The sequence below is a fragment of the Branchiostoma lanceolatum genome, chromosome 17 (assembly GCF_035083965.1).
Source record: "Branchiostoma lanceolatum isolate klBraLanc5 chromosome 17, klBraLanc5.hap2, whole genome shotgun sequence".
NCBI classification, from domain to species: domain Eukaryota; kingdom Metazoa; phylum Chordata; class Leptocardii; order Amphioxiformes; family Branchiostomatidae; genus Branchiostoma; species Branchiostoma lanceolatum.
In genome coordinates, this window is record NC_089738.1 from 19,591,501 (window position 1) to 19,616,087 (window position 24,587).

The 24,587-nt window shown below is 42.8% G+C and overlaps 2 protein-coding genes and 1 long non-coding RNA gene across 3 annotated transcripts; all 3 read left to right on the forward strand.

The window, feature by feature from the left end:
* The first annotated feature begins 643 nt into the window (after positions 1-643).
* LOC136422980 (dynein axonemal assembly factor 1-like) lies at positions 644-14,391 on the forward strand. The gene is made up of 11 exons (XM_066410951.1): positions 644-1,146; positions 1,540-1,631; positions 8,715-8,861; positions 9,204-9,278; positions 9,876-10,042; positions 10,314-10,388; positions 10,807-10,871; positions 11,708-11,793; positions 12,323-12,618; positions 12,866-13,421; positions 13,733-14,391. The coding sequence occupies exons 1-11, from the start codon at positions 692-694 to the stop codon at positions 13,885-13,887; spliced, it is 2,169 nt and encodes a 722-aa protein (XP_066267048.1). The 5' UTR covers positions 644-691; the 3' UTR covers positions 13,888-14,391.
* Positions 14,392-16,354: 1,963 nt separating this feature from the next.
* LOC136423555 (tyrosine-protein kinase-like otk) lies at positions 16,355-17,532 on the forward strand. The gene is made up of 2 exons (XM_066411775.1): positions 16,355-16,642; positions 17,198-17,532. The coding sequence occupies exons 1-2, from the start codon at positions 16,396-16,398 to the stop codon at positions 17,515-17,517; spliced, it is 567 nt and encodes a 188-aa protein (XP_066267872.1). The 5' UTR covers positions 16,355-16,395; the 3' UTR covers positions 17,518-17,532.
* Positions 17,533-19,946: 2,414 nt separating this feature from the next.
* Positions 19,947-21,235, forward strand: LOC136423567 (uncharacterized). Its single transcript, XR_010753755.1, has 2 exons — positions 19,947-20,025; positions 20,292-21,235. It is a non-coding gene; the product is annotated as an uncharacterized lncRNA (long non-coding RNA).
* The last annotated feature ends 3,352 nt before the right edge of the window (positions 21,236-24,587 follow it).

The following is a 24,587-nucleotide window of genomic DNA, read 5'->3' on the forward strand; positions in this document are numbered from 1 at the left end:
TAGAATGCACCAAAAAGCTTGTTTTCGGCTAAAATTTGGCGAAGAATCACTCGAGCTCGGACAAGGTGGGGAGGGGGCGATCGAAAGGTCTAGAACAACACTGCTCTCCTTATAACTACTAACAGTGCAGAGAACAACAATATACAGCAGTGATATACTGGTTTTAAGACTTCGTTTATACATGTACAAAATCGTACCAAAGCTCCATAAAAGACTAAAAAAATCCAAGGTCACAAGTTTCCTGATTTGTTAGCAATTTTGCTAGGCGTTCGAAATCTTATGATAAGAAATTATTTCTTTCCTCGATCTTGTTTTAAAAAAGTCAGATAGACTGCTTAAGGTTCCAGTACATGCAGCTCCCTGTGTTTTGATTTGACGCCTTGCTAAAGTTTTCATTTCAAATCACAGTCTGAGGACCAGGAAGATATATTAGTGTGACTTTGCAAGTAAACTGTATTTAGTTAATGGATGGTTTTAAACGCAAAACATTCAAAGTTATACTCATTTCGGTGTAACCTTTATGTAATTGTAGGGCATATTGAATCTGAGTAATATGTCCTGTACTCAACATTATGTATTGCATTGCGACAATCCTTGTAAGATCAAATACCTTTTTTTTTAATCCAATTGTCATTTTCTTTAACATTTTTCTTATTGTTTCCGTTCCAATAGACTCAAAACACTAGCAGTCATGCCGATCATTGAAGAGATCACAGAGGAAGAGGCACAACGGCTGTCCCAGAATCCTCCACAGGGGTCAGGGGTCACCTCTCAGGAGGAGACCACGCCCAAGGAGACCCAGGACGATGACCTTGATGACCTGAAGAAGGTCAAGGCTATGGAGGAAGATGAGGGTGTGGTCATCACCCAGGAGACAAAGAAAAAGATTGAGCTCCTTATTAGTGAAAAGATAGAAGGAGGAGATGAAAATAAGGACAAAGAAAAAGATCAAGATGAAACAGAGAAGGAAAAAGAAAAGGAAGGAGAGAAAGAAGGAGAGAAAGAAGGAGAGAGTGGGTCAGGAGGAGGAGATGAGGTGAAGGTCCGGTACCTGTCACCTGAGGAGAGGAAGAAGGAGGCTCTGGAGCAGTGGCAGAAGGAGGAGGCTGAGAGGAAGAGGAAGGAGAGAGAGGCCAGACTACCCAGGTGGGATACCTGTTGTTGAAGTTCATTTGTAACCTTTGCTGAGAAGGTTATGTTTTCTGGTCTATGTGTATTTTCATTTATTGTGTGAGTGTGTCGCCTGGTAACCATCTCCTTATGGGCTGGCTTAGGGGACTGTTTAACCAACCCCAGTTCTACTAAGCAATGGTCCGTCTATCTTTCTAAACAAGTTTTCTGATTATAGCAAAGTAATTGAAACCAACACCATAGAAATTTCCGGTGTTTTTCCTCAGGCCAGGCAGGCCTCACTCCCATCACTGTGAAGATACCACAGAGCTCTCAAAGGGATGGTTATCAGGCTAATCTGTTAATGTCAATTTGTAAATCAATTTTTCCATCCATCACAATAAAACTTAATCCCTCATTTCACTCCAGGATGACCAAGCAGTCCCTGCGTCAGATCTGTAAGCAGCACAAGCTGTACCTGACTCCTGCGCTCAACGATATCCTCTACCTGCACTTTAAAGGTCAGTTCAGCGAACATACTTTTAATGGGTCATCATAACCCAAGTGAAACAAATTATAGTACAACAATGTACTTAGTAGTCTAAATATCCAGTACATATATTTGATTATACTGCTGCGGGGGTCCCTGACATAGGAGACCATGCAGCAGTTGGCTAGTCTTCACATCAGTCGCTTCCAGGCACCTCTGTCGAGCAGATCCATGGTGATGAGGCTGCACACTTTTGATGTCCCTACACACTATTTAAGATAGATGATTGAAGACCTTTATTGTACACATATACCCTCTAGTAATGTTAGCACTTGAAAGTGCTGTTACTGTAACCTTTTTAACCTTCTGTCCTTTCCTTTGGTGTGTAGGCAATCAGCCTTTGGTGTGTAATGCTAATGGGCAGAGTTACATCAATGGATTCATTAAGAAACATAATATACAGTCTGAAGCTCTTTACCTAAATGTATATTTTACAGACCTTTTGACTTTTACATGTATGATAAATATTAGTACCTAATATAATAACTTTTATCTATTTTTTGTAGCAGCATATCTACAGGAGTCCCGTTAAAAAGTAAAAAAAACTAAGGGTTGGCTGTGCAGACTTTGGTGTGACAAGCTGTTAAACAGGGAGCCCGCCTGTAAACCTGGTGGTTTACGCAGCTATACCTTCTGTATAGTAAACTTAACAACTTATAAAGCAGGCCAGAGGTTGTGAAAATGTCACTTTTTATTGCCAAGGCCCGGATGTGCAACCAAGAGATTTCCTTCGCAGGCCTGGGTTTACATGTACAATGTAGATGTGACAAGTCATTCATTATGTAATGTATAGGTTATAGCTTTCACCAAATTCCTGTAAAGGTCAGGTGGTATATACCAAAGGGCGGTTATACCGGCTGTACTATAAACTTACAACTACGCAGGCCAGAGGCTGTAAAAATGTCAAGTTTTATTGCCAAACCCGGCAATTTAAATCCCATCCAAGGGGGTAGAATGAATGGTCAGAGAGAACGCTTTGCAGGGTTTAATCATTCAACATAATTTAACCATGCAGGTATCACCGCATACCTGGAAAGCTGGTGGTTTATTATTAAACCAAAGGGCGATTATACTGGCTGTACTATAAACTTACAAGTAAGAAGGCCAGAGGCGGTAAAGTGTTGAAATTTATTGCCAAACCCTTTAAATTCAATCCTTGGTGTTGGATAATGGATCCTGGAGAGATCCCTTTACAGGGTTTAGGTGTGACGGGTCATCTGCTGTAATCTAACCAGCCATCACCGGAATCCTGCAAAGCTGGGGTTTACGCCAAAGAGCAATAAACTTGTATCCAAGCAGATCAGAGGTTATAAAAGTGTCACCTGCGGATCAAGTTTATTGCCTGTGGTGCCAGAAAGAGACATGATCATTTCCCGTGGGTTCAGCGAGACGTCAATTTACGATCCTGACCTCCGAGCTTAGACCACGTCAATTTGATCTGTTGGTTCTGGAGTTTCTGAGGAGGAAAAAAAATACTGAACTTGAAGATTAAATATAACATGAAAACAGAGTCTGAGGAGAAAGTCTGCACCTTGGCACGCACAGATTCAATTTTTTCCCACCCCTCTGTTTTCATGTTGGTATCTTCTTACTACGGCCTGTGTACATAGGCAGGTAGGCATCTTCTTGCTTAGCTAAGCACCTAAAATGTAGCTGTCAGTGAAATGTTCTCGTCACTTTTTATTTCATCATCAATTTGATCTCTTACTGACAGTCAGGGGTTCCAAGTCTGTGATCCAAGGAAATAAATCGGCGTGGCCAAATTGTCTTGCCAGGTAGGGACCATCATTCCCCCACGGTTACACTGTACCTTACAGCAGGCCTTCTATAAACAACCCTGACCTCTCAGCGCGGGGTCGTCTTCATCTAGTTCATGTCGGACTGATGGAAACTAAACGACTCCCTGAAGGCTTCGGTGACGGGAAATTTGGGGTGACTGGCTGTAAATTCTGTCATCTCTGTTGGTGTATAACATTTCAGGAAAGGTTAGACTCAATGATAATAATTGTTATAGGTTTCTCACCGTGAGTCTATAAATAAGATAGTGAGCTCAGTCCGTTATATGTTGGATATAAAAAGTCACAATGTACATTCTGTAAATTCATTTATTTTCGTGTTGATTTAATTTTACAGTAGAACTAGAAGTGAAAAGGAAGTTTCAATTTTGCAGCTTAAACAATTCTGCAGCACAACACATTTCCCTGCAAATTCTAAGCCAACTGTTGACTAAAAAGTTGTTTTTTTTACAAATTCAATTCCTCTTTCTCCATCTCAGTCTAATGACAACAACAGGACCAGTCTCTCTATTCTTATCTATATTAGGCCACATTGATTTGATTTGATTCTCTGTGGTACATGAAAAAAAGGTTAACCACAATTAAAATCACTTCTTTGTAAACAAAGCATGTACTGAATGTCACCGGTATGTAAATCATGTTGAGACTGTTCCTATAGTATGGAAGTCGAAGCAAGTGTGGCCTTGAGTCTGAGATAAGACCATCATGCTGTGGTTATTACTGTGTGAATAATAGATAGTGAGATATGAACCTGTCGTGTCCACACAAGGCTATCGCCTTCCGGGGAGAGGCAGCTGATATCAATGTCACGCTGAAGTTCATGTTCATTTCCCTCACATCTCTGGCTGTCAGATGTAGTTGGTTATGAGAAGCGGACAGATGAAATATCTGTTGGGGATACTGTAGCTTGATTTATTTTTGCCGGGACTTAATTTCACAGTAGGAGGCTATAGGTTTTCACTGGGATTTAAGATTGAGGTTCAACTTCAAGCGATTAATACAAATGCAATGCATGGTGTAATATTCAGTTTGGTGTACTAACTAAATTAGACAAGAACAAATTTTGATATTTTCATTTTCATGGTGTTATGATTTTGCAGTGGAGAAAACCGAATTTGAGAAAAACAGGAAAGTAAAATTGCCAAAAACATTTCAAGGTTTACAATATGTTTGGAACAGTGTTACTGTAAAAGGAAAAGTGATAAGTAACACTGGGGTCTGGAGTAGGGATATCTTGTGCTGTGTATAAAATATCATTAAAAGACTTGTTATCTTGACGTGTTGAATAATGTCGTTCCACACTTGTTGTTGCTGGCTGAATTAATGGCCCCAAAATCTCACCCTCTATCCCCAAGGCTCCTTTCCATAGTGAAGGAGATAGCGCCTGGTATTGAATAGTCTATCATCAGGTTTTCTATGGGGAAAACCGTCAGATCCGTATGAATGGGAGGAAAAGGGAAGATTGTAGCATCATCCAGGCCATGAGATAGTAGATACCACAGCTTGGGTTGGGGAGATCATATTTGGGCATCATCAATTTCTTTGATACACAGACAATTTTGAATTACTGTAATGTATGAAGAAGATGCAGACAGTGGGCTGGGAGAAACATTAGTTTAAAAAAATTTGATTTCAACTCGTTGAATGTTTCAAAGGAGACTTTTTCTTGTGTTGGAACAAAGTTTAATTATTTACTTTGTATTTTACAGGCCACGTCAGTTTGGATTGTCTTTACTTACTTCTAACCGAAAGTTAACTAAAGGATGTTTTTTGCAGTTTGTCTGTTTTTGTACTGATTATTTTTTCTCCTCTTTGCTAAGATCAAGAGCTTTGATGACTGCATAGGTCTGAAGCGTCTGGCAGTTGAGTTATCCTTCCTAACTCTCCTGTTTTTGTTTGTTTTTTCCTCCAGGCTACAGTAAGATAGCAGAATGGCTGAAGTGTCTTGAGTTGTCCTAACTCTGTCCTGTTGTTTCTCCAGGCTACAGTAAGATAGAGAACCTTGAGGAGTACACAGGGCAGAAGTATCTTGAGTTGTCCTAACTCTGTCCTGTTGTTCCTCCAGGCTACAGTAAGATAGAGAACCTTGAGGAGTACACGGGGCTGAAGTGTCTTGAGTTGTCCTAACTCTGTCCTGTTGTTTCTCCAGGCTACAGTAAGATAGAGAACCTTGAGGAGTATACGGGGCTGAAGTGTCCTGAGTTGTCCTAACTCTGTCCTGTTGTTCCTCCAGGCTACAGTAAGATAGAGAACCTTGATGAGTACACTGGGCTGAAGTGTCCTGAGTTGTCCTAACTCTGTCCTGTTGTTTCTCCAGGCTACAGTAAGATAGAGACCCTTGAGGAGTACACGGGGCTGAAGTGTCTTGAGTTGTCCTAACTCTGTCCTGTTGTTCCTCCAGGCTACAGTAAGATAGAGAACCTTGAGGAGTACACGGGGCTGAAGTGTCTTGAGTTGTCCTAACTCTGTCCTGTTGTTTCTCCAGGCTACAGTAAGATAGAGAACCTTGAGGAGTACACGGGGCTGAAGTGTCCTGAGTTGTCCTAACTCTGTCCTGTTGTTCCTCCAGGCTACAGTAAGATAGAGAACCTTGATGAGTACACTGGGCTGAAGTGTCCTGAGTTGTCCTAACTCTGTCCTGTTGTTTCTCCAGGCTACAGTAAGATAGAGACCCTTGAGGAGTACACGGGGCTGAAGTGTCTTGAGTTGTCCTAACTCTGTCCTGTTGTTCCTCCAGGCTACAGTAAGATAGAGAACCTTGAGGAGTACACGGGGCTGAAGTGTCCTGAGTTGTCCTAACTCTGTCCTGTTGTTTCTCCAGGCTACAGTAAGATAGAGAACCTTGAGGAGTACACGGGGCTGAAGTGTCCTGAGTTGTCCTAACTCTGTCCTGTTGTTTCTCCAGGCTACAGTAAGATAGAGAATCTTGAGGAGTACACGGGGCTGAAGTGTCTTGAGTTGTCCTAACTCTGTCCTGTTGTTTCTCCAGGCTACAGTAAGATAGAGAACCTTGAGGAGTACACGGGGCTGAAGTGTCTTGAGTTGTCCTAACTCTGTCCTGTTGTTCCTCCAAGCTACAGTAAGATAGAGACCCTTGAGGAGTATACGGGGCTGAAGTGTCCTGAGTTGTCCTAACTCTGTCCTGTTGTTTCTCCAGGCTACAGTAAGATAGAGACCCTTGAGGAGTACACGGGGCTGAAGTGTCCTGAGTTGTCCTAACTCTGTCCTGTTGTTTCTCCAGGCTACAGTAAGATAGAGACCCTTGAGGAGTACACTGGGCTGAAGTGTCTTGAGTTGTCCTAACTCTGTCCTGTTGTTTCTCCAGGCTACAGTAAGATAGAGAACCTTGAGGAGTACACGGGGCTGAAGTGTCTTGAGTTGTCCTAACTCTGTCCTGTTGTTTCTCCAGGCTACAGTAAGATAGAGACCCTTGAGGAGTACACGGGGCTGAAGTGTCTTGAGTTGTCCTAACTCTGTCCTGTTGTTTCTCCAGGCTACAGTAAGATAGAGAGCCTTGAGGAGTACACAGGGCAGAAGTATCTTGAGTTGTCCTAACTCTGTCCTGTTGTTTCTCCAGGCTACAGTAAGATAGAGAGCCTTGAGGAGTACACGGGGCTGAAGTGTCTTGAGTTGTCCTAACTCTGTCCTGTTGTTTCTCCAGGCTACAGTAAGATAGAGAGCCTTGAGGAGTACACAGGGCAGAAGTATCTTGAGTTGTCCTAACTCTGTCCTGTTGTTTCTCCAGGCTACAGTAAGATAGAGAGCCTTGAAGAGTACACGATGCTGAAGTGTCCTGAGTTGTCCTAACTCTGTCCTGTTGTTTCTCCAGGCTACAGTAAGATAGAGAATCTTGATGAGTACACTGGGCTGAAGTGTCCTGAGTTGTCCTTACTCTGTCCTGTTGTTTCTCCAGGCTACAGTAAGATAGAGAACCTTGAGGAGTACACAGGGCTGAAGTGTCTTGAGTTGTCCTAACTCTGTCCTGTTGTTTCTCCAGGCTACAGTAAGATAGAGAACCTTGATGAGTACACGGGGGCTGAAGTGTCTTGAGTTGTCCTAACTCTGTCCTGTTGTTCCTCCAGGCTACAGTAAGATAGAGAACCTTGAGGAGTACACAGGGCTGAAGTGTCCTGAGTTGTCCTAACTCTGTCCTGTTGTTCCTCCAGGCTACAGTAAGATAGAGACCCTTGAGGAGTACACGGGGCTGAAGTGTCTTGAGTTGCCCTAACTCTGTCCTGCTGTTCCTCCAGGCTACAGTAAGATAGAGAACCTTGAGGAGTATACGGGGCTGAAGTGTCTTGAGTTGTCCTAACTCTGTCCTGTTGTTCCTCCAGGCTACAGTAAGATAGAGAACCTTGAGGAGTATACGGGGCTGAAGTGTCTTGAGTTGTCCTAACTCTGTCCTGTTGTTTCTCCAGGCTACAGTAAGATAGAGAACCTTGAGGAGTATACGGGGCTGAAGTGTCTTGAGTTGTCCTAACTCTGTCCTGTTGTTTCTCCAGGCTACAGTAAGATAGAGAACCTTGAGGAGTATACGGGGCTGAAGTGTCTTGAGTTGTCCTAACTCTGTCCTGCTGTTCCTCCAGGCTACAGTAAGATAGAGAACCTTGAGGAGTATACGGGGCTGAAGTGTCTTGAGTTGTCCTAACTCTGTCCTGTTGTTCCTCCAGGCTACAGTAAGATAGAGAACCTTGAGGAGTATACGGGGCTGAAGTGTCTTGAGTTGTCCTAACTCTGTCCTGTTGTTTCTCCAGGCTACAGTAAGATAGAGAACCTTGAGGAGTATACGGGGCTGAAGTGTCTTGAGTTGTCCTAACTCTGTCCTGTTGTTTCTCCAGGCTACAGTAAGATAGAGAACCTTGAGGAGTATACGGGGCTGAAGTGTCTTGAGTTGTCCTAACTCTGTCCTGCTGTTCCTCCAGGCTACAGTAAGATAGAGAACCTTGAGGAGTACACAGGGCTGAAGTGTCTTGAGTTGTCCTAACTCTGTCCTGTTGTTTCTCCAGGCTACAGTAAGATAGAGAACCTTGAGGAGTATACGGGGCTGAAGTGTCTTGAGTTGTCCTAACTCTGTCCTGTTTTTCCTCCAGGCTACAGTAAGATAGAGAACCTTGAGGAGTACACGGGGCTGAAGTGTCTTGAGTTGTCCTAACTCTGTCCTGTTGTTCCTCCAGGCTACAGTAAGATAGAGAACCTTGAGGAGTATACGGGGCTGAAGTGTCTTGAGTTGTCCTAACTCTGTCCTGTTGTTTCTCCAGGCTACAGTAAGATAGAGAACCTTGAGGAGTACACGGGGCTGAAGTGTCTGTTCCTGGAGAGTAACGGGCTGAGGAGAATCGAGAACCTGACGGCACAGACCAACCTCAGGTGTCTCTACCTGCAACAGAACCTGCTGACTCGGATAGGTGAGTGCACACCTGTTAAACTCACCTGGCTAACTCACCTAGCTAACTCACCTGTTACTCAACTGTCCAACACACCTATCCAGCTCCGCTGCAAAGATGATATTGAATCTGTGTTCATGTTGATCTTCTAGTTGGAGCTTTTTGATATTCAATCAATATCTATAAGTGACTTTTAGTTTTAGTACAACGTTAAATCTGATGTAAATGTATCTGCTTTCAAGGTGATTTTAGCATCAATGTAGGATTGATATATATATATTTTGTGTATTGAGTGTACTGTACAAATGCATGGATTCCCCAGAGATTTGTCACATCAACCTCAACAAATATTTCCTCTCCCAGAGAACCTGGAGTGCTGCCCTCAGCTGGACTCTCTTAATGTCAGCAACAACAGCATCAGGAGGATTGAGAACCTGGGTAAGTTTGGGTTTTCTCCACTTTTCCATCAATTAGATTTTGTATAACTACATTGTACATATTATGTAGGCTGTACAAAAGTAGGAAAATGAGTGTGTATATAGCCATACAAATCTGTTTTGTTGGGTCTCAGGCACTTTTGAGCACAAGTGACAAGATCAAAACAGGAGGCTGGGAAGAAAACTTGACTCTATATTCTTTCCCTAAAACTAACTGTGTGTACATACAGCACAGTACTGTGAGTACCAAGATACAGACTTTCCTCTCAGACTCTGTTTTCACGTTGACCTTCCAGTTCAGGAGTTTTCTTATTTATTTCAAACAACCATCAATTTAGTGTATAGTAGAGTGGATTCATTCCTCAAGCTAACCGACATCTTTCACACCGCAGTCGTCCCTCAGTAAGACATCTGAAGCCGCATAGTTCCTGTGTAGAACTTTTATTCAGTCTAGTACCACAACCAGTTTCGCGTGACAGCTTCTTCATGTGTACAGACTAAACCATCAATTTAGTGGTAAGGCCTTAGGTCACAGGAACGCATCAAGAATAACTTAAAAGCATGTTTCCCTGTAAGAATCTCCCTGTTCCTCTCCCAGGTTGTCTGTCGGACTTCACGACCCTTCAGATCGCGCACAACCGTCTGGAGACGGCGGAAGACGTGGAGCGCCTGCGGGAGTGTAAGAAGCTGAGCTCCCTGGACCTGTCCCACAACAGGATCGACGACCCAAAGGTCATAGACATCCTGGCCGACATGGACAGCCTGGTAGGTCATGTCAGAGGTCGGGTCAGAGGTGAAGCTCTGGCAAAAGGGGAAAGGTTAGAGTTAAGACAGAAGTGTTCCACTGTTGTAGACTTCTGTCATGGTTAAGAGATAATTAACTGTCTGGCCATTAACCATGATTAGTGAGTAATTTTCTGTTAGGTCTTAGATCTGAGTTGTGGCAAGTGTGAAACATTTTGCCCAAGACTCTTTTAAGACATAGCATAACACTTAAGACACAGCTTGACCGAGGTTTTCCTTCCTCCCATTCCAGAGAGTGGTGAACTTGATGGGGAACCCAGTCATCAAGAAGATCCCAAACTACAGGAAAACTACCATCGTCAGACTGGTGGGTTCTTCTCTTTCTTTTCTTTTCTTCCTGTTTATAATTAAAGACTCGAGGACGAAAAATCTACTGAAAATATTGAAACTTACGCAGTGGTTTAATTTTCATGGTTTACACAGTGGCCTGTTTACTGCAAGTTCATCATAATGTGAAATAAGTCTCCCATGTACGATTCTCACTCACTCTCTCCCATACATAGCTATGTATTGTATGATTTTACTGTACTTGTTTCAGCTGCAATTTTAAAGCGAACACCACAAAGACCACCACCTTTTCCCTCCTATCACAAAGTTGAACCATAGTGAAATACATTTACAGTGTGTCATCATCTACTGTGTCATCATCTAGAACTTAGAAGTCCTAAAGTTTGAACAGATACGGTCATCTACAGTCACGTAACCCTGTTGTTGTCTCCCCACAGAAACACTTGCAGTACATGGACGACAGGCCGGTGTTCCCCAAGGACAGGGCCTGCGCTGAGGCATGGTGCGTCAAGCCTACTCTCTTATATCACACTGGGGCTGCGATAAGCTTTGATACGGGTGCCCAAACTGATCCATACAACAACTCGCTTCAATCGCGCCAGTTGCGCCGCTGTCGAAAATTTCGAATACCTAATTAGAATCAATGTTGTTACAATGTTTTTTTCGAGGACACAAAATTTTCTCAACTTTTAGCACATTTGGCATTGTTCAGTCATCCTCGTTCACCAGGACCCTTCCGCTCCACGTTACATCGCTCGCAGAAAGGGCCCTGGTAACACGGGATGGCATCCATGGTTATTGCAGGTCGACGAGACTTGCTGATGAATAATTAATGAGCTAATCCTTATTTGGGACAAACGGCAGTTGTAGCTAATGAATAGTTAATGAGCTAACCCTTATTTGGGACAAACGGCAGTTGTAGCTCATAAATAATTAATGAGCTAGCCGTAACACGTAACCTGATTGGTTGATAGCTTCCCAGCGTTCTTTGCGCGTTTGCTTCCGATGAGTGGAAGCAAATGGGTTTTAACCCCTCTGATTGGCTGAAGCTGTTTTGGAGGCTCGACCTGCAATAACCATGGATGCCACCCCGTGTTACCAGGGCCTTTTCCGCGAGCGATGTAACGTAGAGCGGAAAGGTCCTGGTGGACGAGGATGTGTTCAGTGTAACATTACATGTATGCACCAAAAAGTTAACCCAGACAACAGATGGGTGGCTAGATAATATTAGATATATTTCATTTCTAGTAGATACAGTAGATTGATAACTGATGATGATAGATAAGTGTATGCTATCACAATTAGACAGATTGCTAACTGACCGTTCCCCATGTGCAGGTCCAGAGGAGGGAGGGATGCAGAGAAGGCGGAGAGGGAAGTCTGGATCAACAAGGACAGGAAGAGGATACAGGACTCGGTGGACGGTACGCAGGAATACTTCAGTTTGATTCTGCCGTAGTTTGTTTTTCATGCCTTTGTATCTGTATCTATATAGCCAGTACAACCACCATTAGGCGTAACACACCAGCTTCTGTGTCTGTATCTTTATAGCCAGTACAACCCCCATTAGGCATAACACACCATCTGTGATGATGCACAATCTAATCAGTAAGATCTTTTTAGGTGCCTACTTTTGCAACAGGATGGTTTTTGAATTTATCAAAATAAAAACTTCAGGCAAGGATTGTCAAACATTAGGCAATGGAACAAACACATAAGACACATACAGCCTGTTGAATATTTGGGACCCAAGGAAATGGATTGCTGTAACCTGACATTATCTAGTATATGTATTTGCTGTATTGTATCAAGGGTTTTACAGACTTTGTTTTGAGATGTATTTTGTAATTGTGTAATGTGGGGCACAGTACCAGTAATGCATTGCCTATGCTCCACTTCTAATGCACTGTTACAATACGGATTAAATCAAATCAGTCTCCCATGTACTTATAGCGCTGTTGAAGATCCGTAATAAGGCCGAGGCAGCACGGAAAGTTTGCGAGGCCAAAGAGCGAGAGGAGAGGGGAGAACCAGCCGTACCATATGATGAGGAGGAGGAAGGAGCAACTCCGGAGCAGGAGGAGAGCGGAGTGACTCCGGAGCAGGAGGAAGAAAGAGTCACTCCGGAGCACGGGAAAATGCACAGGCTGGTGATCGAAGATGTTCCCTCATTGGATGATGCAGAGAGTAGGGAGAATGAAGAGGCTGATCAGGAGAACAAGGAAAGTCAGGAGAGGATCACCCTGGATGTGAGTGTGCATTTCAAACCCTACTTGAAAAGTGTGCAAAATTTACAGCAATGGTAGATGTTATTTTTCTACAGTGAATGTATCAGTATGTGAGTGCATCTACATATACTGAAAATAGAATAGAGCCGATGGTACAAGATAAAGATGAGGAAAAAGTAAGGATAGGTATTATAATATCATAGACAGAAGATTTGTCACTTTTTATTTGCATTTTGAATTTCAATCAGACTTCCCTTCTCTTCAACAGGACCTCCCTGACCTGGAGGACATTGACATTGAGGAGGAGGTGGCAACCTTTGAACCTCGACCCCGACCGTCCCCGCGACCCTTCATTGAAGTCCTTGGATCAAGCGAGAGTTCTCCCTCCAAGCCACTCATTGAAGAACTCAATACTCCATCCTCTAGGCCACTTATGGAAGAGGTTTCAGGCAATTCAAGTGAAAAGCTTTTCACGCCATCCAAGAGGAGGCCTCTGATTGAAGAAATTGGTAGCCAATCAGAAGTTAGTAAGCCTCTGATTGAACAGGTCAATACCCAATCACAACCCAGGAGACCATTGGTAGAAGAGGCTGCCAGCCAATCAAAAGGAAGGAGATTTTTGATTGAGGAAGTGCCCAGCCAATCAGCATGCAGCTTAGAAAGTGAGTCAGCCTCAAAAGTTGGACAGGAAATGAAAGCTAAGACAGGATTGGTTGTGACCAAGAAGCTGATTGAGGAGGTGTCCAATGAGGAGCCATCTTATACAGACCAGGAAACAAAAGATTACATGAGGAAACTGAAAGAAGATGAAGTTAAGGAAAGAGGTAAGAAATCAATTCTTTATTTTGAATGAATGAAGGAATGAAGGAAGGAAGGAAGGAAGGAAGGAAGGAAGGAAGGAAGGAAGGAAGGAAGGAAGGAAGGAAGGAAGGAAGGAAGGAAGGAAGGAATACTAGTACACAGAAGAATGAATGCACATGCAAAAGAAGGAATACACAAAAAAATGAATGCACAAAAAAATGAGTACACAAAAGCATGCACAAAAGGATGAATGAATGAATAATAAATCAATGACTGGCCTAACAATTACAATACTTTTTATTTAAAGCAAGAAATTTTGCACAATTTTTTTCAGAGAAGACAGTTGAAGAGAAGATCTGGGAGCTGGCCTCGTCAGGAGGGTCTACCATGGGGAGGAGGACGCACAACCCCGCCCCTGGGGACATCAACACCACCCCTGGGGGTACCAACCCCACCCCGGGGGAGTTCAACCCTGATGAGATTGACTAGAAATTTGTTTTGAGACCGATAGACATTTTACACATACCTGTCAGGATTGCAATCTTGCAGAATCCATAGTTGTATAATTCCTGATTGGAGTCTTAAGGTTGAAAGATATTCCGTTAGAAAACAAGCTATGTCTTTTCAACTTTGACTCATACACTGTAGATCAATGGATTGACCTGAAATGTAGGATGTATGAATAGGAGACCGCCCCAACACATTCCTTATCATCCTTATTGTAATCAGGATCTCTCCCCATAAAGTCAGCAATTCTGCAATTTCTACTCTGACATATGAATATAACTAGTATATATATGCACAGTGTTTTATATAAAATGTAGACTCTGAAGTTAGTACATGTAGCTGCTGTGTTATAGTTACAGATGCAGACGCCTCACACTGTCTACCTGTTTGGTAGAGGTTTTGTAAAGTATATACTCCTGTGAATTTGTTTGATCACCATGTATTTATGATGTTATGGAGTTTGGTGAACTGTTTTCTTTTTTGTTTTTGTTGTTTTTCTTCTGACAATACAAGTCAAAAATGTGACTCAATGCTTCATTGTGTGTGTATGTGTGTGTGTGTGTGTGTGAATGTGTGTGTGCGCGTTTGTGTGTGACGGTAGGCCCTCCTAAGGTCATTTGAATGAGGCAAAAGTCACGAAACAAACACACAGATTAAAATTTGATCACATTTCAATTTATTACATTACAGCAGTACATGTTTTTTTCATGAGAAGTCCTCGTTTAGACCCACCTCAGACGCTCCATAGAGACTAGCAGTTTCAGTAGCTTCGGCTTTGTCCTTCCCATAGATTAAATGATTAGAACTTTGTACTGCTTTCTCATTCATATACATTAGCTGAACAGAAACAGATGCTTCTTTGTTATTCTCATTGCCATACATGGATTGAGAAGAAGCAAGCTCTGCTTTCTCATCATTGCTGTCATGCTCAGAAACGTCTTTCTCATCTTCAAGATAATCAGATATCACTGCATCATCGTCATGCATGTCAATGTACTCCGCAGGCCTTGCTTTCTCTCCTTCTTTATGCATATCGTCGTGTTTCATTGACACAAAACGTCCAGATATTGAACCCTCATCATCTTTCCCATGCATATTGATATGCTGACAAGACACAGAGTTAACGGGTGCAGCTTTGCCATCATCATTACCATGTTCATATGTGTGTTGCTCACATGCAGACTGAAAAGATACCGCCGCTCCCCCATTATCACTTTCATATTCATTGGCTTGGTCAACAAGAACGGGCTGGATGGAGACTGTTTCCTCTACGTCATTTTTACATTGATGTTGACAAGCTACAGAATGATTCAACACTACTTCCTCATTGAAATTTTCAGATATGTTTGCGTGGACCCACGTTACGGCATCAGATGGTGATATTTCGTCATCATTTTCATATACATTGATATCTTGCCCTGATACGGAATCAGTTAGTACCACATCATTGTCATTTTTATATACATTGATATCTTGCCCAGATACCAAATTAGATGGTAATACTTCATTGTCATTGTCCACTAGTGAAGAGTTCCGTCTCTTCCGTACTTGTGTTTGAAAACGATTAAAATTGAAAGTTAGAAGGGTAGTAAAAGAAGAGCATTTTAGTTCTTTATTACTAAAGATCATGCAGCTGTAATGCATGCAGCCGACACAGAGAGAAACCTGTCATAGATATGCGTACCCTGCTTTATACGTCCATCAATCGGCTGCTTGTCAGCAACGGGGCACGCCTACCCACCAACGACGTAATGCTATGCGGCGCCTCCGATTTCCGCATTAAAACACAGCAACTATATCCACCTCCTCCTCAAACAACTCTAATCAGTTGATGTAGCCTACAACAAAAAATGCATTGCATTTTTCTTTGGCCCGCTCTAAAAGGGCTCAGGAGCAAAAAAGCTCAATAGATGTCAGTCCCCATTATTGTCAGCCAAGCTAACCTGTTTGTAGCAGTCTTCCCGTTGAGCTGGTCTTCACGGGCAGGTGAGAATGGCTTAGATCGGTTTCGTCTTGATTCGGAGTAGCCCTGATTTGAAGGATGTCTGGGTTGTGGCTCGATGGGGCTCAAACTGAGGAAAAGGTAATGTATTATTTGCATGTTTAAATGGATTCTGGTTGAAAGGAATATGTGTATGATTGCCTGCATACATCGGTACCCGCTTTAACGAAGGAGAGCTATTTAATTGTAGTTTAGTTTGAGTCTCACTTCGGAGCTTTGGTTTGGTTTATCAGCTGCGAACCCTACATTTAAGAAAAAGTTTCTTCCAAGGAAAAATTCTGAAGCAAAATAACTCATTTCATTTCATTGTGGAAAGGAAGGGTAGTCATTCAGGTACAACAACAACTGACTTTTGTTTTATTTACAAAACATTGATAGTTTTGGTAGATTTAATGGATAGTGATTGGGGTGTGCACTGTTGACATTTCTCCTCTTGTTTAGTTGCTCCGGAGGACACGACAGTCACAGCGACCCCTGGCCTGATAGCGATGGAGAACGACGCCCAGGTGGTTCTCACCTGTCAGGCAGGTGGCATCCCCGCCCCCAACTACACCTGGACAGGCGACAACCTTCCCGCCGACGCTGCCAAGGACCCGAACACGGGAACCCTGACCATCACTAACATCCAGAGGGGCGCGGTGGGCCAGTACACCTGCACAGCTGACAATGGAACCCCACAGCTTCCCGGAGACGACCCTAACGCACTCACCGACAGTGTTAACCTTCAGGTCCAATGTAAGATTAACACTCAAGTATTTAGGGGGGTTTCCCCTTTGCCTTACTCCAATTCTTAGCATCAGCAGCTTGGCTGTCGATTGGACGTAACAGGACGCTGGCGTAGTAAAAGAGGCGAGTATCAGATCTATAGCTTCTGTCACATGGTCACAATCCTTAAAGTTTAAAAGTCCAGGCAAGCTAATCCTTAATTTCAAAACAGGATGGTGCCCCGATATAAGTTAAAGGGGTTGTATATGATTTTGTGATAGCACAATTCGTTTTCTGAACAATGAAAACAGCTCTCAAACAGTATGCTATAGTCATAATTGGGTGAAAGATAGTTCTTGTCCGGTATTTAGTGATAAACCATCTCAGTTTCAGACTAGTGATTTCTCTTGAAAAATCACCTGTCTGAAACTGAGATAACCCTAACTTAGATCTAGACGTTAAAACTGATATAATGATTTACAGCTAGCTAGATATAGTGGACAAAATCTGTAACTCGACGCATATACTAGTAAGATAGTTTTTTTTAGCATGTTTTCATTCTTTGATGAACGCTATCCTGTTCAGACGGTCCCAGCTTCGCCACCATCATCCGTTACCCAGCGGACACGGTGGTGCAGTGGAGCACCGTCACCCTGAGCTGCGCCGTCGACACCGCCAACCCGCCCGCCACCTACACCTGGAGCAGGGTCAACGGGAGCCTCCCCACCAACACAGACGAGGACAGGGTGGCCGGCACGCTGAGGCTGAGGTCCGTCCAACCTGACGCTGTCGGAACCTACCAGTGCTCCGCGTCCAACGGGATCGGGGACCCCGTCACCGCCACTCACGTAATTGATGAAGTGGAAGAAGGTATGGATAAAATATTCTTGGTCTCTGTAGCTTAGATCAGCTTTTTCAGGTAAAAATTGGATACGTATTAAGGTGTTTGCTGGGGATGTAGGGTTGAGGTCTGAAGAACTAGACCAACTAATGGCGGGCCGTGACGCCTGGAGGGAGAGAGCAGCCTTAGTCCGGGCAAGCCGCCCGATTTGATGATGATGATTAAGCTGTAGAACTTGTGATTTTCATTCTTCATATGAAGCAAAAAGTATTTATTTCAGACATTGACGAGTGTGCGAGCAACCCTTGCCTGCTGGGAGGGACCTGCCTGGATCACGTGGACGGCTACAGCTGTGTCTGTCTTAAAGATACTACCGGCAAAAACTGTGAAACCGGTAGGGAGTTATCTTATGCAAAGCGCTTCTTAGCATAACAATCATTTGTCGAATGGCAACAATTTCTTTTGCTTTCTCTTAAACAGCAGCAGGGGACCAGTGATGAGATAATGTGTGTCTGTCCTAAAGAGGCTACAGGAAAGAAGTGTGAAACTGGTAAAGTTAGACTTCTTAACCATGATGTCCATCTCTTGTATGGCAACGTTTTCTTTTTACTTAACGTGCAATAACCCACTAAACAATGTGTGCACGATTTGTCGACAATTTTCCAAATGCTTGTCCGTCCCATTTCATTATTTGTGGCTTATTTCATGGTGAAATTCAGTCAACATTAGAAAATTCATATCTATCATATTCATATTTCAACAACATTTGTATTTTTGCTTAAAAATGCACACCTTCGAACTCATCTAACGCATTCGAATGTAGTCCGCGGGAATCGTCTATTCAACTGTCAGTTCACATTTGTCGTAATGATTGATTTCAGTTTCCTTTGTCGGGAATTGCTACCAGTTCTCCACTTCAGCTGTTAACCACCGAGACGCCACACGGGCCTGTAGTGCCAATGGCGGCCGCATGGTGGATGTGAAAGACCAACAGCATCAACAGTTCCTGGCTGACACCATCGCGGCCACCACCGGCGTCTCCAACTGGCTGGCCATGAGATCCGCACCGATACCTATTGTTTACAGTGATGGGTCTCCTGTTATAGGTATATGAGCAATGGACAATACTGAACGAGACAGAACTAGTCCACATTTGTTTACAATCTAAGGTTTCATAATTGCAAGAATGTATAACTTTGAGGTAAGAAGCTTAATGTAACATTTGACTGACCAGTTGAGAAAATTATTGGAAAATGATTTAAGTAAGCGTCTTTTCTTTTATACCAATTCATTTATAAACACTGTTTTATTCTAACTTTGTCTCCAAACATGTCTCAATGGTATGTGCGTCTTATTGGGTTTATGCATCTCTTTGACACCTATTTGTTGTCTATTTTTGTTATTTCCAAACAGGCGCCCTGCAGTGGTCAGCAGACGAACCTTCGTCCCCGTTGGACCAGTGTGTTCTCCTGGACAGCTCCGACAACTTCAATGCAAAGACGGCGTTCTGCACGGAACAGCACAACTACGTCTGCCAGTCTGGTACGCAATCATTCCTGTTTCGGCATTTGTCTAATGCCTACATAAAACAGTCCAAACAAATGTCCACAAATATATATATATTACCTTAAATGTTAGACAACATACGGCAACCCATAGCCAAAAAGTCTACGAAAACTAATTTTACGATGTTACTTACATATTTCTCTACAATTGCAGCTCTGAAACCGTGTGAGCCAAACGTCTGTCAGAACGGCGGCAACTGCAGCTCCTGTTTCGGCGGCTCCGGCACCTTCTGTGACTGTCTGGATGGATTCCAAGGAAAGCTCTGTGAAATCAGTAAGTAGTTATCTTACAATTGATTACAAAAGAAGACAATCTGGATGCTACTTAATGACTGCCGCTTCATTTAAATCGGTCTAATTAATCGGAACGTAATTGCGAACATTTACCCCAGTGCTAATGTAAGTTTTGCCCATGTACATATATCAAATTAATAAACATATTGTGCTAAGCGTTATTTCATTCCCCAACTTGCCAGGATTAAGCACACTTCTGTAGCTTCTTCTAACCAATCCTCGAATAAACAGGCAAAGTGACAACGACTGTCTACGACTGACTCAAATCCATCCATACAGGCAAAAGTGGCATTAGAAAAAAGAACCAAATACAAATACTGTAAAGTAACCTGTCGAAATTTCCGTTCCTTTAAACAGACACCGACGAGTGCGCGTCCGGCCCTTGTCAGCACGGAGGAACCTGTCGGGATGACGTCAACTCTTACAGCTGCCGATGCCCAACCGGGTACGACGGAGACAACTGTGAACTCGGTAAACATATGTTCGTTTGTGTACTTATTCTACATGTACATCACTAGCAAAGAAGTTCATGTTTGGTACATGATAATAGTTTCCAAACTACAATTGATGTACTCGTCATAGGATACAATAGTGCGCACCTGTTCACAAAATAATTATATTTTGTTCTGCATCAGAAATAGACTGGTGCGCTATGGTGACCTGCCCATTCGACTGGACCTGCCAGAACCTCATCACCCACTTCAGTTGTCTTGGTGAGTAATGCGACGCTATAGGCACAGCACTGCTGTACGACTAGTGCTTCCATAAGCACAGCACTGCTATAAGAACAGCACTGCTATAAGAACAGCACTGCTATAAGAACAGCACTGCTATAAGAACAGCACTGCTATAAGAACAGCACTGCTATAAGAACAGTACTGCTATAAGAACAGTACTGCTATAAGAACATCGCTATCAAAGTTTGTTAGAATTGATTTTCCCTATAGCGGTCGAGTAAAGGGTATATGTCTTGTTCCAGCACCAACCGTCCGCATGGTGGCGCCCTACAAGTGCAGCAGCGCCTCCTGCCCAGGTGACATGTACTGCAAGGAGGAGAGCGGCGCCTCGTTCTCGTGTTGGGCTAACTAATCGTCCGGCGTCAGACTGGATTTGTGTTCCGTGAAACTTTGACCCTGAGTGAATAACTGATAGATTGATTGGTTTTTGTTGAAGAGTGAATATTTAGTAGCAAACGGCTGAACAATACTCATTTAGAGCGAAATAGAAATGCTATGTTAATTTCTGTTGTATGTATCAATTCTGCCTCAGTGCACATGATGATACAGATCCTTACAGGTACATAGATGGATGTTTGTTTCCCAATCTTTAGATATGAAAATAAGCAATTTGAAAATAAATGTTAAAAATTTAGCTCCAATCTTAGTAACATGGAAATGTTTCAGTAGGCTATTGTTGTAGACGCATTAAGTATGCTGGATTGAAAACAAAACTTCCTTTGACAAGAATAATAGCAGCGGAGAAACTAAACCTCCAAAGATTCAACAATACAATTTATGGTTGTTACAACTAAGCGTACATGAAAGCATTTGCAATAGAGGAAACACTTGAATTGCTTTAAATCCCCTTTGTGCACACTGAGTAAACTTTTGCGTACTATGTAGACCCATCTCCCATCGCCCGGGGTAGTACGTACTAGTGCAGCAGCGCCCCCTGTCCGGACGGCAGGTACTGCACCCAGGAGGGCGTGGCAGCCTTCTCGTGCAAGCCGGAGTGACGTCACAATCGAGGACCTCCCACGTTACAAAGACCAGCCAATGGCAAGGCAATGGCGTCTACCTGCGTGCTTTGAAAATGCGTTTTTGTCTGATTTAGAGTCAAACTATATATAGAAACCTATAGAAGCACCACGTACAATGGTAAGGAGGACGTTAGATCAATAAAGCACCTGCAGCAAAAATCATATTCACAGTTTCTGTGTCTATTTTTGACTCACAGCGCTTATACTAAGGTACTGATGTTTTTCATGTGTATGTCTTAACTTTGCCAACCTAAATATTGACCAACCTTCTGCACTCTACGTGATGTCAATCGACCATCCGGACGTTCACCCCAAGTCAAATAACAACGCCGTTTACATAAACAGGACCCATTACCTGGTCTGGTTCGTACAAATTAAGGAGTTTTAAATGCAAAAGTTTGTAAAGTTTAACACATCCACTACTGTTGTCATATGTGCAAACACTCAGTGGTTCCGACATGTGGCATTGAAGCGCGTTCACTTAACGTCACACACGTATGTCATTTGTAATCTGTACTCCAAACTCGAACACATTTGAAGTAAATGTACCCCTCAATACTTTAAAGGAGGAACATCTGTTAATGTGTAGAAGATGAGTAATAGGGGAAGGGAGGGATAGTAATTCTTAGCATCCCTTGCGCCAACGAAAGAAGTGGAGCATTCTTTAAGCCGGCGTCACAATTCATGCGAGCGTCGGCCGGATATGTAGATCGCCCGAAGCTCGCAGAATTTCAAAATCGCCCGAGGGTCGACCGTATTTTCCAATGAAAATCTCAGGTGACGTCCGTCGAAAACCATCTCTTGGACATGGCCGAAGTCAGTATCGACTAACCTTGTAAAAGGCCGTGATTTGGATCAACTTTGATTTCTAAAAATCGCCCGAGGCCCGCGTAATCGACAGGACGTCTGCCGTACTTCGGCCGAAAATGCACATTTGAAGCTCGCCAACACTTCGGCCGAACTGAATTTCTTATTTGTGACGGGGACTTTAATGGTCCTGGTCTGCATCGAAGAAGACATGGATATGTTTTGGGTGTTGCTAGCATCAACCAGTCATCGTTAATCAGTTCAACACGCCCGTCTTACACAACACCACCATTACCTGGTCTACCCCGTGCTAAAGTTAGTAAGTCAAAGTAACCGTTAATGGACCAGTTAGTAGAGTTTGTACCACGCTCCGCCGGAGTCAAGGATGTCACAATCGGTAATTACAATTGCCCGGCCGGTCTGCCTCGTTGGGCAAGGTTCCAATAGTCAAAGTAACCGTTAATGCCACCGTGTTAATGGACCAGTTTGGAGAGTTTACGTTACAAGCCGGTCGCTGGAGTCAGGGATGTGATGCCGACAATACTGAGATATTACCAAGCAGCTAAATATTCTTGGAATAGTTACCTAAATAGAGACTTTGTTTTAATTTCCTATGCGTGCATATGGATTCTTCTGCAGTACACATGATTATACAAATCCCTTCATGAGGTACATAGACGTATGTTTCCAGAAATCAATTACAGACATGGAAATAAGCAAGATGAAAATAAACGCAGACTATAGACGTTAGTCTTAGTTGTATCAAATTTTTTAGCTCCAAACATTGTTACATGAAATTGCTTTAGTAGGCCGTAGTTGTAGATGAATTAGTTTATCCCTTGCTAGAACCGAAATCCACTCTTTGAAATCTATAGGCAATAACGAATTTTCTTGCATCTCATACCTGGGTTCACAACTCTGGTACCCATAGACATGACTGTTTCTTATATCAACAAATTTAATTTTAATGAAAACTATGAAGAAAGTGATCGATTTATTTCGCAGAGTTGAGTTTCAAGAATAGAGAATCTTCTCTGTTACTGTTTTCTTCATGCGGTTCCAATATGTTCAATCGATGTTCGCCTGAAGATATCTAGGTGATTCTTCATAAGCTAATCGCACCATACTTCCTCGTCTAAGAATCATTGCTCAAAGCTTTCTTTGTGCAGTAGCTGGCTGCTACAATGTTATAACAGCCTCTCTTTAAACAGACGGTTGGCTTCCTAATTAAGGGGGAAAACTATCGTGTTATTATAGAATGGAGCGTCCCAACATCGAGTAAAGGAGATGAGGAGTCAACAGTTCCCTTCGCTTGCTACTGGGGACCTGAGGGCAGTTTCAATTGCTGACATGTCACATGGCTTTTGATCGACATGTCTGGATGAATCGCGTGGTTGACTGATTTGCAGCCGCCCGATGATGATAATGGTGCCTCATAGGAAATGTTTTGGATATTTTAACATATTAAAACAAATATTTTGTAAGAAAATGTATGGTGTAAAATCTATCATTGAAATTAAACGATATCGAGCCGGGTTTATTTTGCCGTAAGACGCTGCTGTTAGGTTATATCAAAACTAAGATATTTTAATATGTATTAACGCGATATCAGCCAACCCTCTGTACGTGACGTGAATCGACCTTCTGGACGTTCACCCTCAAGTACAAGTAACAGTTTTGTTTGCATACATAGAACCGCTTACCTGGTCTGGTTGTCAGGAGTTTGAAATGGAAAAGTTTGGAAAGTTTGAAATACCGACTGCCATGCCATGTCATGTGTGCAATACAGTTTGTGGTTACGGCATGTGGCATCAAGTATACCAAAGGGTCTTCTCTGTATCCCAGTACACGTCAATGATAATTTTTCTCAAGTTGACGTATCTCTTAACATGTTTCAACGAGTAAATCTATAGATGTCAATTGGTTAAAGCGGAGTTCGGGGTAAGGGGAAAAAGTACTGGTACTAAATGAACAAGAGTTCGGAGACCTCATGTCTCCATGAACCATTCTGTTTATGCAAATGTTAACACATGTACATAATCTTTGCTTGGTCATGAAAACCTTTAACTGAACTGACTGAACGTTCACTCAAGACCCGCTTCAACGAACAAAAACGTCCGAGCTCAACCACTTCTGAAGTATTTCAACACATGCAGATTGAGTTACCTGGGCACTCGATCTTAGATACAGAATCAGACTTTTTTTGCAAGAGGTATTAAGGTATTATCTACGTCCGGGCTTTACAACCATCCCTCATAAGAGACGGGGGGCGCCACAGACTGCAACATATGATCCACTGCTCACCGAGTTACGTATCCTATCTGCATAACGTGACGTCACAGAAGCAGTGGATGGTTCATTCCTTGACAAAGACTGTGGCTGTTCAGTCGAAAATTTCGGTAAGTCCAATTTATTGTGTTGGCGTTTACAGTTTAAACTCCATTCAGAATTACTTCTACCAACACAGATTAACTTTCAAGTAAACTTACACATGTCGCAATATTCAGAGTCCTATCATTTACTACTAATTATAAGATGAATTGTGGGGCTTCTGCATTGCTTATGCAAATTAGAAATTTGAGCCACATGCCTCTGGAGTTAAGGATTTGGCGTTGACCTCGTGACGTCTTACCACGAGTAAAGCTAAAACTGGGGCTTAAAAAGTATTGTTGATGCCTGTTACCCTCTACCACCCACGGCATCAACGGA